Source organism: Micromys minutus, assembly GCF_963924665.1.
Source record: "Micromys minutus genome assembly, chromosome: 1".
NCBI classification, from domain to species: Eukaryota; Metazoa; Chordata; class Mammalia; order Rodentia; family Muridae; genus Micromys; species Micromys minutus.
In genome coordinates this window covers 62,357,154-62,371,399 of record NC_137969.1, presented here as the reverse complement: position 1 = coordinate 62,371,399, position 14,246 = coordinate 62,357,154, and the positions used below count along the sequence as shown (strand labels likewise).

At 40.4% G+C, this 14,246-nt stretch overlaps 1 protein-coding gene across 1 annotated transcript in view; it reads right to left on the bottom strand.

Annotated features, from left to right (window-relative positions):
- NVL (nuclear VCP like) overlaps positions 1–13,183 on the bottom strand; it is a 52,230-nt gene extending 39,047 nt beyond the window's left edge. The window contains exons 1-8 of the mRNA XM_080940768.1: positions 13,049–13,183; positions 11,469–11,542; positions 7,043–7,095; positions 6,862–6,958; positions 4,674–4,731; positions 3,116–3,388; positions 401–533; positions 143–219 (exon numbers count right to left, since the gene is read on the bottom strand). Of these exons, the coding sequence (XP_080796894.1) occupies positions 143–219; positions 401–533; positions 3,116–3,388; positions 4,674–4,731; positions 6,862–6,958; positions 7,043–7,095; positions 11,469–11,542; positions 13,049–13,105 (822 nt within the window). The 5' untranslated portion in view covers positions 13,106–13,183. The remainder of the gene's footprint in view (positions 1–142; positions 220–400; positions 534–3,115; positions 3,389–4,673; positions 4,732–6,861; positions 6,959–7,042; positions 7,096–11,468; positions 11,543–13,048) is intronic.
- Positions 13,184–14,246: the final 1,063 nt, after the last annotated feature.

Sequence of the window (14,246 nt, the reverse complement as noted above, 5' to 3'; positions counted from 1 at the left end):
GGTACACAAACATACATGCAAGCAGAACACCAAATGCATAAAATAATTGTTTTAGTTAAAATTAAAGATAGGCAGGCTTTGTTAGTGTAAATGTTTACCAATATACACATCTCATGTATGCCATTCCTCACTTGGTACTGACTTTTAATGTCGCATCGTTGCCTCCAACATCTTCAAACTTCACACTGGAAATCTGCAACTCTGTACTCCTTGCTTTAGCTGTCAAAAAACAAAAAACGTGAAAAGATTAGTGATTAGACGAACATACAACTAAAGCACCATTAGATAAAAAATGCTTTTCAACTAGGTTTTTCCACACACAGATAGTTCTCAAACAAAACAACTCAAAATAGTGACCCCCTCTCTCAAAGCAAACACACCACTGCTATCTACAGCTCACCTTTCTTTTGCAGAATAGCTTCTACTTCTCCATCTACTTCTTGAAGATCCTCTGTCTTTCTCCTGTTTCCTTTGCCTTTCGCCCTACTTTTCCTTTTCTTATCACTTTCCAGAAGAGAAGAATCTTTTAAATTCTGAGGAGAAAATACAAAAATTCTATACTTCAAATCAAAATGCTACCAGACGGTTTCAAACATAGCCATATCCATTTGCGCTACAGCACTGCTGGCTGCTCGCAATCTCTTTGCTCAAACATGCTGCCTTCTTTCAGAGACTTAGAAGCTTAAATTGTTTATTTGATAACTTTTTTTTCTCTGCTCTGCCAGCTAATCTATTCTAAAGGCTTAGTGCAATAAACATCAGGTTCTTATCAATTATAATGCTCTTGATAGTTGAATACTTACAGCTTAAAGCCAAGATATTGGGGGGAATGGCCCACTAACAGTGTAAAAGGAAAACCTGTAACCCCAACACCTTGGAGTAAAAAACAAAAGAATGAGAAATTAAGAGCATTTTTATCTACATAACAACTTCAAAGTTAGACTAGGCTACAAAAAACCCTATTTCAAAACCCAAAATGAAAATAAACAGGTCTCAGTCTGTAAAGTATCATAAAATCATGAGGTCTGAATTCAGACCCCTCCCCACCTACAGATAAGCTGTGTGCAATGGGGTGGGTCTGCAATGCCAGTGCTAGCAAGGCTAAGACAAGAGGATGCCTCTAGCTTGCTGGTTAGCCAGCACAGCAGAACCAGAAAGGCTCACATTTAGTGAGATATTTTGAGATCACAGACAGCCCCATCTCCATATGTTTTAGGTTTATTCTATTGTAATAACAGCATTTCTCTGGGTAGCCCTGGTTATCCTGGAATTCACTCTGAAACCAGGGATCAGACCAACGGTCAACATCTAGTGTCTTCTTCAATTGTTTCCCACTTCTTTATTTTTTGAGGCAGAATCTCTCTATGAAGAACTGGCTGTCTGGGAAATCTCCATGTAGACTATGTGAGCCTTGACCTCATAGAAACCCACTGGCTTCTGCTGAGATTAAAGATGTGTGCCAGCCACTGAACCTCACTCCACCTTATTTTTTGAGACAGGATCTCTCATTAGCCTGTAGCTGGCCCGTTTGGCTAGAGTCCTTCCTGCCTCGATTTCCCAGTGCTGGGTATAAAGAAAGACATGTGGTATGGCACCCAGCTCCTGTAGGAGTTGTAGAAAGTAAACTCCATGTCTCTATGACTGCACGATGAGCACTTTACTAAATTAACCATTTTTGACTTGAGACAGGGTCCCATACAGCTCAAGCAGCCTTAGACTTGCTAACAGAAGTAGATAACCTTGAGTCCCTAAGCCCCTGCCTCTATATTTATACTGTAATCTCAAGTACAGAGACTACTGTTTTGCAGCAAACACCTAGGTTCAATTTTAAAAGTTTTTTTAAAAATCTGTTTTTTATAGGTATTTGCGTGTTCTATACATTTTGTTTCTTAAGGTATTATTCTAAACTGGACACAAAGCTGTTTTAACAGCTTCCTTCCTCAAGGACTGAATCTATTAATTCTATCCCCAAAGAGGATAGTTCTTAAACTCCTAAGTCACTGTGTCTCCACAAGTTCATCTGGCACTACAAATTCAACACTGTGCTAGACACCTTCAGCCAGGAACACACTACTCAACAAAACAAAGTGCTGGCTCTCCTGGTGCTTCCATTTTAATGAAGGAAACAGTTAGTTTTGAGACAGAGAAACGATTCCCAAAAAGCTGGGTGACCACAAAAACAAGAAGGTGAGAGAAGACCTAGGGAAACAGCAGGGTGCAAAATGGTCTCTAAAAAGATTACAAAAGAAAGGGATGTAAAGGAGTCTGGAGAAAGTGTTCTAACTAGAACTGTTGGGGGGGGGGGAAGCAAAGACAGACTAGCTAGCTAGCTTAGTGTTCTAGATATAAAGAACTTACTGTCAGTGAGGAACTGTGTGTATAGGGAGGTGGAGGAGGGCAAACAATGACACCAAGAACCAGCAGGCTTTTGATGTGTGACTAAATGAAGCCACCAAAGAACTGAAATATTTGGGTGGTATTGTGGTTTGGATATGAAGTACCCCTCAGCTCATATGTGGAAGATTGGTCCCCAGGTGATGACTGGATCATGAGGGTACTAGATTCATCAATGGACTGATCCACTTATGAATTCATAGCTGAACAGTTATTAGGGGATGTAATCAAAATAGCAGGAAAGGGTCACTAAAGAGTAGCAGATGTTACTGAAGCAAATCCTAAACTATGGTCCCTTCTCACCATTTTCTGGTTTGTTGAGGTGAGTATCTCTGCTCTAAGAAGCTCTTTTCACCACCACTTCTCAGGGCAAGGAGCAGCACTAAGTCAGCCAATAGGTCCTTCCTCCTTTAAACTGTTTCTCAGGCATGTCCCACTGCCTGTAAGTCTGACAGGAATGGCAGTGATGCAGTAAGTCAGGAAAAGGTATCCACATGTGAAAAACGAGAGGAACAAGATACAGATCCCTCCTGGAAATCTACTCAACAGTTAAGGCAGTAAAGATGCTGGACTACGGTAATGATGACAGAAGTGTCAACAGTGATGACGTTTTCTGTGTATTTGTGATGTTTTAAAAACAGAGTATAAGTATCTACTTGATACTACATTCAGTGATGATTGCAATACACCCCAACTACACGGAACTTTCAGTGTAAAATACCTGAATCTCAGAATCCTGCTTTTTGTAGTTGCTTTGGTCATCCGATAGATCCAAGGAAAGACTTTCTTTCTTTCCACCTGGGGTTTTGTCAATGAACCATCCTCCCTCAGATTCTCGGGCAGGGGTCTTCAATGGCATGGCGTTTGTTTTACAAGTCAGCAATGGTGTTGACGTGGCAGCTTCTCTCTGTTCCAACTTAGAAGTGCTTGAAACAGAATCAGAGTTCCCTTTCCGATACAAAGAGAGCAGGGAACTGTTCATGTGATTTGCTGACTGACAGAAACATGGTTTCAGTGTAAGTTACTCAAGAAGTCTTAAAGCTCCAGTACCTAAATGCAAAAGCTTTGTGCATTTCCCTTTAAACAGCTTATCTCACATTTATATTCAGAATACATAGGTTGTCAGTTAGATAACCCCCAAACAAACTTTTACCATCTGAAACTACTATAACCACTCTTGGCTAACAGAGAACCAGGCCACCATACATGGTCATCAAATAAAATCAAGAGGTATGAAAATGAACTGGTTATCAGTGAGTCACTACTATCCCAATTTAATACTGGATCAAATATAATAGAGTACTGTAATCACTTTGTTAATAATTCAAAGCCTCATTTACCAAGGAGGAAAAACTAAGAAGCTACTTATAAACTACCTGGCACATTTTTGATGTATCTGTTTAGTTAGGCCTGTCATTAGTAATGCTGCCTCTCTGGCAGAAAGTATGACCATTTCCTTATTTTTTTGTTTTTGAAACAAATCCATTACATAGGAATGGCTGACCTAGAACTTGCTACATAGAACAGGTTGGCCTAGTACTCAGAGATCCTCCCGCTTCTGCCTCCCAAGTGCTGATATTAAAGTTCCACACAAACCTGTTGAGGTTTTTTTATTATTATTATCTCCCTTAATGTTCTAATTGGTCTTAAGTTTTGGCCATTATTTTTCCTGCTAATTATACAAATGTCAGTACTGGAAGAATGATTAAATCATCAATGGTTTGCATAGGAAGCATTCAATTATGTACTGATACAAATGGACGAGGTTCTTCTATTTTTTTTGCTTTTTTTCCCTAAAAGAGGATCTTAAAGAGTAAGAAAAAATTGGGGCTGAGGAGATGGCTCAGCAATTAAGAACGCTGGCTTCTCTTACAGAAAACTGAAGCTCAGTTTCTAGGACCCACATGGTAGCTCCCAACCCCAGTTCAAGGGCATGCCCTCTTCTGACCTCAGGCACCAGATGTCCACATGGTGCACAGATATACATGCAGGTAAAATAGTCATACATATAAAATAAAAACAAGTAATTCTTTTAAAGGGAAAGAAATCAGAGCTGGAGAGATGGCTCAGAAGTTAAGAACACCAATTACTCTTTCCGAGGTCCTGAGTTCAATTTCCAGCAACCACATGGTGGCTCACAACCATCTGTAATGGAATCAGATGCCCTCTTCTGGTGTGTTTGAAGACAGCTACAGTGTACTCATATATGTAAAATAAATAAAATTTAAAAAAAAAAAGAAGAAAGACATCGAAGTGGGTTTGTTGAATGTTTGTCTTACCTGTGGATCTGGATAATCTTCCATGTTTGAATCATCATCAGAATAGCTTTCAGTGTACCTCAAAATTAAAAAAAAAAAGAGAGAGACAAAGAAAGAAAAAATTGTTTTGAAGTCCTTTCTCTAACAACCTAAAAAATTACTATACCAAAGAAGTCAATATTATTAAGGTAAAACATTGGTTATGAATCCAAGGGTTGAGAGCTAGATAGATACTGCAACAGCTAATAGAACTCAGTGCTCTTACATAAGAGCAGACTTGGTTCCTATCACAATGACCTCTAACTCCAGCTCACACCTCCTCGAGCACCCACACTCATATGGCATTCATTAACACAGGCACACTCACTACTATAAATAATTTAAAAAAAAGAAAGAAAACCCCTCAGGTCAGTGTACTCAGTGTACTCAGCCATCATCAGAGAAGCTCCTTCCTATAGTAAATGGGAATCAATCTGAGACTCATAAAAGCATCATGTGCAGTGTGATAGACTTTGGAGCACTCAGTTTCAAATGCATTGTCTCCACCAAATCTCTCCCTCAAGACTCAGCAATCTATATAGAAGGGGAGGCAGAAAGACTCCAAGAGCCAGAGGTAGGGGATGACTCCAAGTAAAAAGTGTCTTCCAAACACAACAGGACTGATGCACATATGAACTCACAGAGACTATGGCAACACGCACAAGACCTGCACAGGTTCAAACCAGACCAAATCCCACCACTAAAATGGGGACCTGAACAAGAGCCATTAATTCCAGTTGGTATCTACTAGAAAAAAGAAAACATCTTCTCTCTTTGGAGGAAAAAAAAAATTCTCCAGTGGAGTACCACTGGGCAGATTAACCATATTCCAAAGAAAGCCCCATGTTTAGGACTAGTCAGGTGGCTAAAACAAAACGAACCCCAAGGTTTCTTTGTGGCTTTTAATTTTTTTTTTTCATTTTATGTTTCGGAGGGAGAAAGAAAAGAAACATGAAGCTGAGTGGTAAGGAGGTAGGGAGAATCTAGGAAAAACTGGAGAAAGGGAAAAATATGATTAAAAAACATTGCATTAAAGTTTTTGAAATTAAAAAGCAGAGTAAATAGTAAAAATAAATCTTAAGAAAAAAAGGTATTATCATCAAAGAAGTTGGATTTTGAAAATCTATTTTCAACAGCCAGGCATGGTTGTATAAGCCTTGTTCTCAGCACCTGGGAAGCAGAAGAAGGCTGATCTCTATGAATTGAGGCCTCCCTGGTCTCTACATAGTTTCAAGGATAGCCAGGACTACACAGAGAGCTCCTGTACACTCAGAACTAAACTAGAGGGCTGGAGAGAGATGGCTCAGCAGTTCAGAGAACTGACTGCTCTTCCAGAGGTCCTGAGCTCAATTCCCAGCAACCACATGGTGGCTGACAACCCTCTTCTCGTGTGTCTGAAGATATCTACAGTGTACTAATATATATTAAAATAAATAAATAATTTAAAAAACTAAACTAGAAATCCATTTTAACCAGATAAAACCTGTGCTCAATGCCTCAAAGTGTCAGCTTTTTTATCTACCAAATAAAAAGGAATGACTTATTAAGTATTTTGTTGCTTTTAATGTGTATAGGTGTTTTGCCTGAATGTATGCATAAGCACCGTGTGTGCAGAGCAGCAAGAGGCCAGGCAGGTATGGATGCCTGAGGTGCCATGTAGGTACTGGGATGTGCTTCCTCTGGAAGAACTGAGTTATTGCTCCAGCTCTAGAAATGTTTTCACACTTAACATGAGTGTTTCACCCATAATATATTTAAACATCAAAATGTACGGCCATCTTTTAATATATCTCGTATTATATTAAAGCAAAGATTGAGAAAGATGAGACAAGTACATTTGGTAATACAATATAGTACATAATTTCAGTGCCACATAATAAAAAGATTACAGTAAATCTCTATAACAGATCCTAAGAAGACACTCGAAAGGGGGCTAAGAAGGAGCAAGAAAGATGGACATCTTCGCTGACTTTTTCACATGGCTGAGTAGGATTTGTGAAAAAGAAATGAATACTCAAGTTACTGAAGAGCACTGATAAAATGCTTTAGGGGCCACAGAACAATCAATATGGCTGAAAGAAACAGAATGTGAGGTAGGAAATGTTCAGCACAACGTTTTCTAAGTATGAATGTGGAAGTTTAGGAAAGATGCTTGCTCTGCAGTACTTACTCATCCTCTTCATCTTGTCTTGCTCTTTTTGCCAGATGTCCATCTTCTAGTTCTTTAAGATTCTTAAGTTCTTTCTCACTACTAATTATGTTAAATACTGAAACAAGTAAACAATAAAATGCCAAGAGTTAAAACAATCATTTCTTTGACTGTGGATAATTGTGCTCAATGAAAGACTCACCTTTTTCTACTTGAATTCTAAAAGCATTTCTTTTTCTTCGGCCATAATCTACACTGGAAAAAAAATAATTTTAGCAGTTTTCACAAATATTTTCTACTAAATATTACTGGTTATATTGGCAAACTGTCATGTGCTACTCTCAGACCAAGATGGGGCACCTAGTCTCAGACTCAAGACAGAATCTTCTAACACTGGCTAACCTGAAATTTGCTAAGAAATGTATCTGCTTCTAGAGTGCTAGGATTAAATGGTTCTATAGCCCAGTTACACTGACTTTTTTGTTTTGTTTTTGATGTTTGAGACAATGTTGCTAAGCAGTTCAGGCTAGACTCAAATTCATGATTCCAAGAAAGTGCTGAGATTATAGGCGTAGGCCACTATGTCTATCTGACACTGACATTTTAGAAGGAAATAGGTCAGCTAACTTCTTAAATACTCCTTACCTAGATTTATTTCACATTTCTTCTTTATTAAATTTGAGTTCAAATATAGTTTGTATGCTAAAGATGAGATACTTTGGGCTAAGAAGATGGATCAGCAGATAAAGTAGGTGTTGTGCAAGTGTGAGGTCCTGAGTCAGACTTCAAGACAGGGAAAGGAAGACAAGGTAGTGACTCGATTCCCAGAAACTGGAGGCCAGGTAGCCTGGAGTATAAAAATAAAAGAACGTAGTGTTGGAGAGATGTCTCAGCAGTTTTATAGCATTGTCTGTGCTTCCACAGGACCTAGGTTCAAATTCCAGCACCCACGTGGCACCTCACAACTATCTATTCAGTTCCAAGAGATCTGACATCACACACTTGGTGCCTAACACCACACATGTGGTACATAGACATAAACTAAAATACACACAAGTACATACAACACATAAGATAAATACATTTAAAAGATAAAAACAAAGCTAGGTGTGGTGGTGCCCGCCTTTAAACCCATTACTCAGGAGACAGAGGCAGGCAGATCTCTGAGTAGGACAGCCTGGTCTACAGAGTTCCAGGACAGCAAGGACTACAGAGAAACTGTGGGGGTGGGAGGTTGCAAGAGGAAAACACAGTATGGGATAGGATAAGACTTGGAGGTGGGGAGTGACAAAGTGCAAATGAACAACAACAAAAAAAGACAGCTCGACTTGAACAAGGCAGAGGAATGCCAAGATGTGCGCACACATGACACATGTGAACATGTACACACAAACTGGGAGAAAAAAACAAAACAGTACTTAATTATGTTAAATGGACACCACGAAGCTGTGACATCATTATTAACCAGTCATATTCAAGTGAAAAAACAACAGAGCACAACATCCAAGACAAGTAAGTAAAGTTAACCAGCAAGAATCGCCTACACGAAATCACACTCACCTCACTAACCCTAACCTCTCCTAAATGGACAAGCTTATTTAGCCAAGATTGGCCCCTGACTTGCTATCAACTTGAGTTTCTGCTGTCACCCCCTGGACACTGGAATTACAGGCATTCACCATCAGCCTCATTTTTTTAAAGCTGTGGTGTTATGGACAGGACCCAGGCTTTGTTTATCCTGAACAGTCATGCCCCCAACTAGACAACATTACCAACTCAAGAATAATTCTTTCCTAAACTATGCTTAGTTAACTCAGTCAAAACAGCTAAAGAACATTAAAAAAATCAAGCCTGACAGAACACACCTCCTGTACTCTGGAAGCTAAAGCAGGAGAAATGAGTTTGAAGACTGTGTTACAAAGAAAAGACGAATTAGAAAATGATTGACTAAAAAACACAAAACACAGCCACAAGTATAACCGAAGGCAGTGAGATGTGCAGCGGGTAGAGCTGTTTGCCAAGCAAGCCCAACCACCGAGTCTAATCTCTGAAACCCACGTAAAAGTGGAAGGAGACAACTTCACCAAACTGTCCTCTGACTTGCACATGCATGATTTGGTAGATGTACATGATTTGGTAGATGCACGCACACACACACACACACACACACACACACACACACACACACACACACACCAAGAGCACACTGGTAGCTTAAAATGCTGTTTTGGCTTAAAGGCGTTGAGACTCTGACCCACATTATTAACTAAGAGTATGATAAAAGCTGGCATTTCTGCTCTTAGGTTTACTTGTATCAGACAAACTCCTACCATGAGGACAATAATCACTCAAGGAGTGTCTGTCTAAACATCAGTGATACAGTGATCTTTCTCAGGCCTCTATGTCTTTGTTAGGGTTTTTCTGCTGTGAACAGACACCATGACCAAGGTAAGTCTTATAAAAACAACATTTAATTGGGGCTGGCTTACAAGTCTAGAGGGTCAGTCCACCATCATTAAGGTGGGAACACAGCAGCTTCCAGGCAAACATGGTGCAGGCAGAGCTGAGAGATCTACATCTTCATCTGAAGGTTGCTAGCAGAATACTAACTTCCAGGAAGCTAGGATGAGGGTCTTAAAGCCCAGACCCACAGTGACACATCTACTCCAACAAGGCCAAACCTCCAAATAGTGCCACTCCCTGAGAAAAGCATATACAAGGCTAAAACACAAAATGGTGTTTTTAATCTATAATCATCTTTGATTCCAGGAATGGCAAAGGCTGGCAGCACAAACTAAACCCCAAATAAAAATAATTATTTATGATGGTTCAGACTATACTCTGGAGAGTAATCATCTAACAGGAACCAGATTAATTCCTTCAAAAGATGACAGAGCCAATTTCAGACACTCATGGAGCAAGAATTGAGATAATGATTAACTAGTGACATCCTGACTAGAATTGCTTAATTATTCATATATCTTGCTCTACTGTCCTAACGCTTCATTCAGTATCCTGAAGACAAACAGGGGCACTGGACCCTTTTGTTTGTTCCTCTTCTCAGTGTGCTAATTAAGTCTCCTTTCTTTACTTCTCTTATTCCCCATCTTTATCTGGTGTGGACTAGGAAGAGCCTAGCATGCAGGACTGGCTGAAGGCAGGTTTTTACCCTTAAACTCCAATTACACAACTATCAAAGTAAGACTAAACACAATGACAAATCTAATTTTTTAAAGACCTAAGACTATATATAAATTAAAAAAAGCATAGCATTTGGGGGCTGAGAAATGACTGTGCAGTTAAAAACCACAGGCTGTTCTTGCAGAGGACCCAGATTTTGTCTCCAGCACCCTCACGGCAGCTCACAACTACCTGTCCTTTCTTTATATGATATCTGATGCTCTCTCTGCAACCAAGAGTGCACCAGACACATGTTGCCAATCTTGAGTACAGAGAGCAAGTCTGAGGCCGTTATGTGCCTCAACTATAATAAAAGTGTATCAACAAAATAAATCCTCAATACATCTCACCAGAATTAATCTTGGTCACTATTAAGAAGCCTGCTAGACACAGGAAAACATGAAACTTCTACGCTTCTACAGGGAAGCAGTTGAGGATTAGAGATGTAGTTTAGTTGGGAGAATGCTTGCTTGCCTAGTGAGTTCAATTTCAAACATTAAAAAAAAAAAAAAAAAAAAAAAAATCAGGCACGGTGACATATGCCTGTAATTCCAGCACCTGAGATAAAGTCAAGACCATTCCAAGTCTCCCTGGGCGCTACAAGTTTGAAGGACAACTTGGGCAGTTTGAGACCTGCTCTTAACAACAACACAAAAAGCTGGAGGCAGAAGCAGGCAGATCAGTAAGAATGAAAGCCAGGCAGGTCTACAAAGTGAGTCCCAGCTTAGTTAAGGCAACACAGTGAGATTCTATTTCAAAAAACAAGAAGGAAGAAAGAAAGCTCAGAACTGAATACAATTACTTTACAAATTGAGAGATTTCACTATTGTTTTTTATTCAACCTGAAATCTTCCTCAGTTTTCTAGGTGATGGGATTAGATATGGCTACCAGGCCTGACTCACATTCCTTGAAAGAGTCTGAATATTAAGGAAGAAATGCTTGATTTTTTAATTTTCTGATGAAACAGAAAAGGAAGTACTACAGCAGTAGCTCTATCTCCTGGCCAATCGAAGAGGTATTAAAGGATAAAAATAAGCCATTTCCTGGGCTAAAGAGATGGCTGAGCAGTTAGGAGCACTGACTGCTCTTCCAGAGGTCCTGAGTTCAATTCCCAGCAACCATGTGGTGACTCACAACCATCTGTAATGAGATCTGATGCCCTCTTCTGATGTGTCTGGAGACAGCTAAGGTATACTCCTATATATATATATGTGTGTGTGTGTGTATATATATACATATATATGTATATATATATGTATATATATACCTCTTAACACTGTATATAATAGGTGATTATAGATGTTTGTATAACTGACTTAAGATCCAGGTTTATGAATTGGTAAGATAATGCCAGCAGCCATTGACATCAACTAAAAATTAAGGAAGATGGAATATTTAAAAGTAAAGGGAAGCTCTAAAAAAATGATTTAGGAGTACACTTCTTTACCTGTACATTTTTTGCAAGTCGGATGCTAAGATTCCAGTGTCCACATATTTGCCACATCTATTACTAGTGAGGTACTAAAAGAGAAAATATGACAATTAACTTAGACATTTCAATCAGGAAATAAGAGGTTAAGTTATTCCAACACATACTTCAATATAAATTCTTCAGTAATAAAGTATGCCACAAAATAAAAAAGCCTATCATGAACATCACTTTTTTTAATGACACATCTGCCAGGCCTGGGTAGGGCAGCACACACCTTTCGTCCAAGCACTCAGGAAGCAAAGGCAGTGAAGTCAGACCTCTGAGTCTGAGGCTGTTTGGTCTACAAAAAGATTTTCAGGACAGCCAGGACCATGTTCAATAAACCTCTCTAACTGACTGAGAGTGGTGTTTGTGTAGTTTGTGGGGTGACTCCTGGACCCCAACACAATCAAGCTTTTTACGCTTTAACAATTGGATGGAAGATGGTGTAAATTCCCAGCACCCTTATGGCAGCTTACAACTGTCCATAGCTCCAGCTCCAGTGGATCTGACACCCTCACACAGACGTACATGCAAGTAAAGCATCAAAGCATATAAAATATAATGCTAATAAAATAAAAAGACTTTGTCTTTTTAAAAAGAAGGCAAAATTTGGGGCTGGAGATAGCTACTAGTCATTGAACAGAGGAGAGGTAACTAGGAAGCTGGATATAAAGAATCCAAGAGACCCTGCCTCAACACAGTAACAAAAATAGGTGAGTACATTCTTTGGGTAAAGAATAACTCTAAGGCCGGTTGGTGGTGGCCCACACCTTTAATTCCAAAACTAGGAAGGCAAAGGAAGGCAGAGGCCAAACTGTTCTACAGTGAGTCCCACAATAGCTTGGGCAACACAGAGAAACTGACTCGGAAAACAAAAAGAAAACAAAACCAACAACAAAACCAAGCAAATACAAATTTGGGTCACAGAGTATATAGCTCATACTCAAAGGTGTTAGGGTGAATGAGATCCAGTAAAAAATATGGAGGTAAGAGAGAAGAATGGAAAAAAAAAAAGGAGACAGAAGCACAGGGGATTGAGAATTTAGAGAACTTTCGGACCCCCCAAAAGACCCAAGGGCGGCAGGTAACGGAAAAACAAGCTAAGTTCTTGAAAACTCCAATTTGGAACATTCTGCAACCCCACCAGTGAAAAATGGGGAACAAATACCAATGCCTTGCCCGGGGCGGGTGGGAGGGGGGCTTGGTTGGTGGAGCCTTTAACCCAGCACTGAAGCAGAGGCAGATAGATGGGTCTCTGAACTCAAAACTAGCCTGGTCCATACTGCGAGTTCCAGGCTAGGCAGGGCTACACAGTAAGACGACGGAAAAAGAAAATCTAAATCTCTCCTTCCCTTTAATTCATATTCTGACTGCTCCACTGAAGGCATCCACCACACCGTGCTTCCTAGTTATGAAAATAAAAGCTGTTGAGCTGCTGTGGCCTCCACAGTGAAAACATCCACAGACCATGCCGGAACCTAGCGGCACCCTGAGGCGCCAGGTCACGCAGCCACGTGAAAATGGAGACGCAGTGTTTTCAGACACACACGCACCTGAATGACCCGTTGCTTCAGTTTCCTGTCTACGAAAACCGCGGGTCTGGGTTTCATGCTGCTGCTGCCAGGCACAGGTGCGTCACTTTACCCGGGAAGATTGGCACGGCCGCCTTCTCGGCCGCACCGGAAGCTCCGCCCACACGTGGTCCCTCGGCACCGGAAGTGCCCTCCACAACTTTGCCTCAGCAGGAAAGCTCCGCCAATAAGGAGGTCCGTGCTTCGAAGGAGTTCGGGAAGACCTGGAAGTGAGCGGGAGTTTCTAGTCTGGTTCTTTTTCAGGATTGCTCAGCAGTGCCTAAGCGGTTAGGCCCACTTTGAAGACATTCAACTTTATTGGTTCCCAACTGAGCAAACAGACACGGACTCCATTCTTTGAGGCTGCGCAGACTCTCACAAGGAAGCATTAAACTTGATGCCAAGACAGGGACAGCGGGGTTGGGGTGGGACTTGAAATTTCATTATTCGGAAAGTCGGGGCAAGGGAGATTGCTGAAGAGTTCAAAGGCAGCAGCGACAAGCAGTAAGAGGCTGTCTCAAAACAAAAAAGTTTGGGTTTGTCACAGTCCAGGCTGGGAACCACACGTGTTCGCGGATTTTGTTTTTTTTTTTTTTTTTTTTTTCCTGTTTTGAGACGGAATCTCACACTGTAAACTCAGGATAGTGTGGAACTCGGTCTACAGCCTATGAACTTTTCCTCTTAGAAAAGTCTTTTCAGGAAAAAACAAGATTCGTGGCTTTGTGGCAGACAATAATTTCAGAACAAACCAGTATGAAGCAGAATTGGAATGTATTAAAAGATAGTTTTAACACTCTTAAGGACAGTGGTTAATAGAGAGGTGCTCAGAGAAAGAACAAAATAAGACCCAAGGGTGAGTATGGGCTTCTTGGCTTTTTCATGGGAGAATTGTGCATAGGAGTTTTTTGCATCGGCTAAATGTAGGCGCTTCAGTTGTTATTGGTGTTTGTTTTTAAGGGAAATTCAAAGAGTAATTTACAAGGTTGTTTAGAGAGTTGCATGTGCGGGTAGTGCACACCTTTAATCCCAGTGCTTAGGAGGCAGAGGCAGGTAGATCTCTGAGTTTGAGGCCAGCATGACCTACAAAGAAAGTTCTAGAAATTTTTTGAGGGAAACGTGCTGAAGATACAGAAAGGGCTGTCAGTTACGATTCTATGATACAACGCATGGCCAAGGCAAC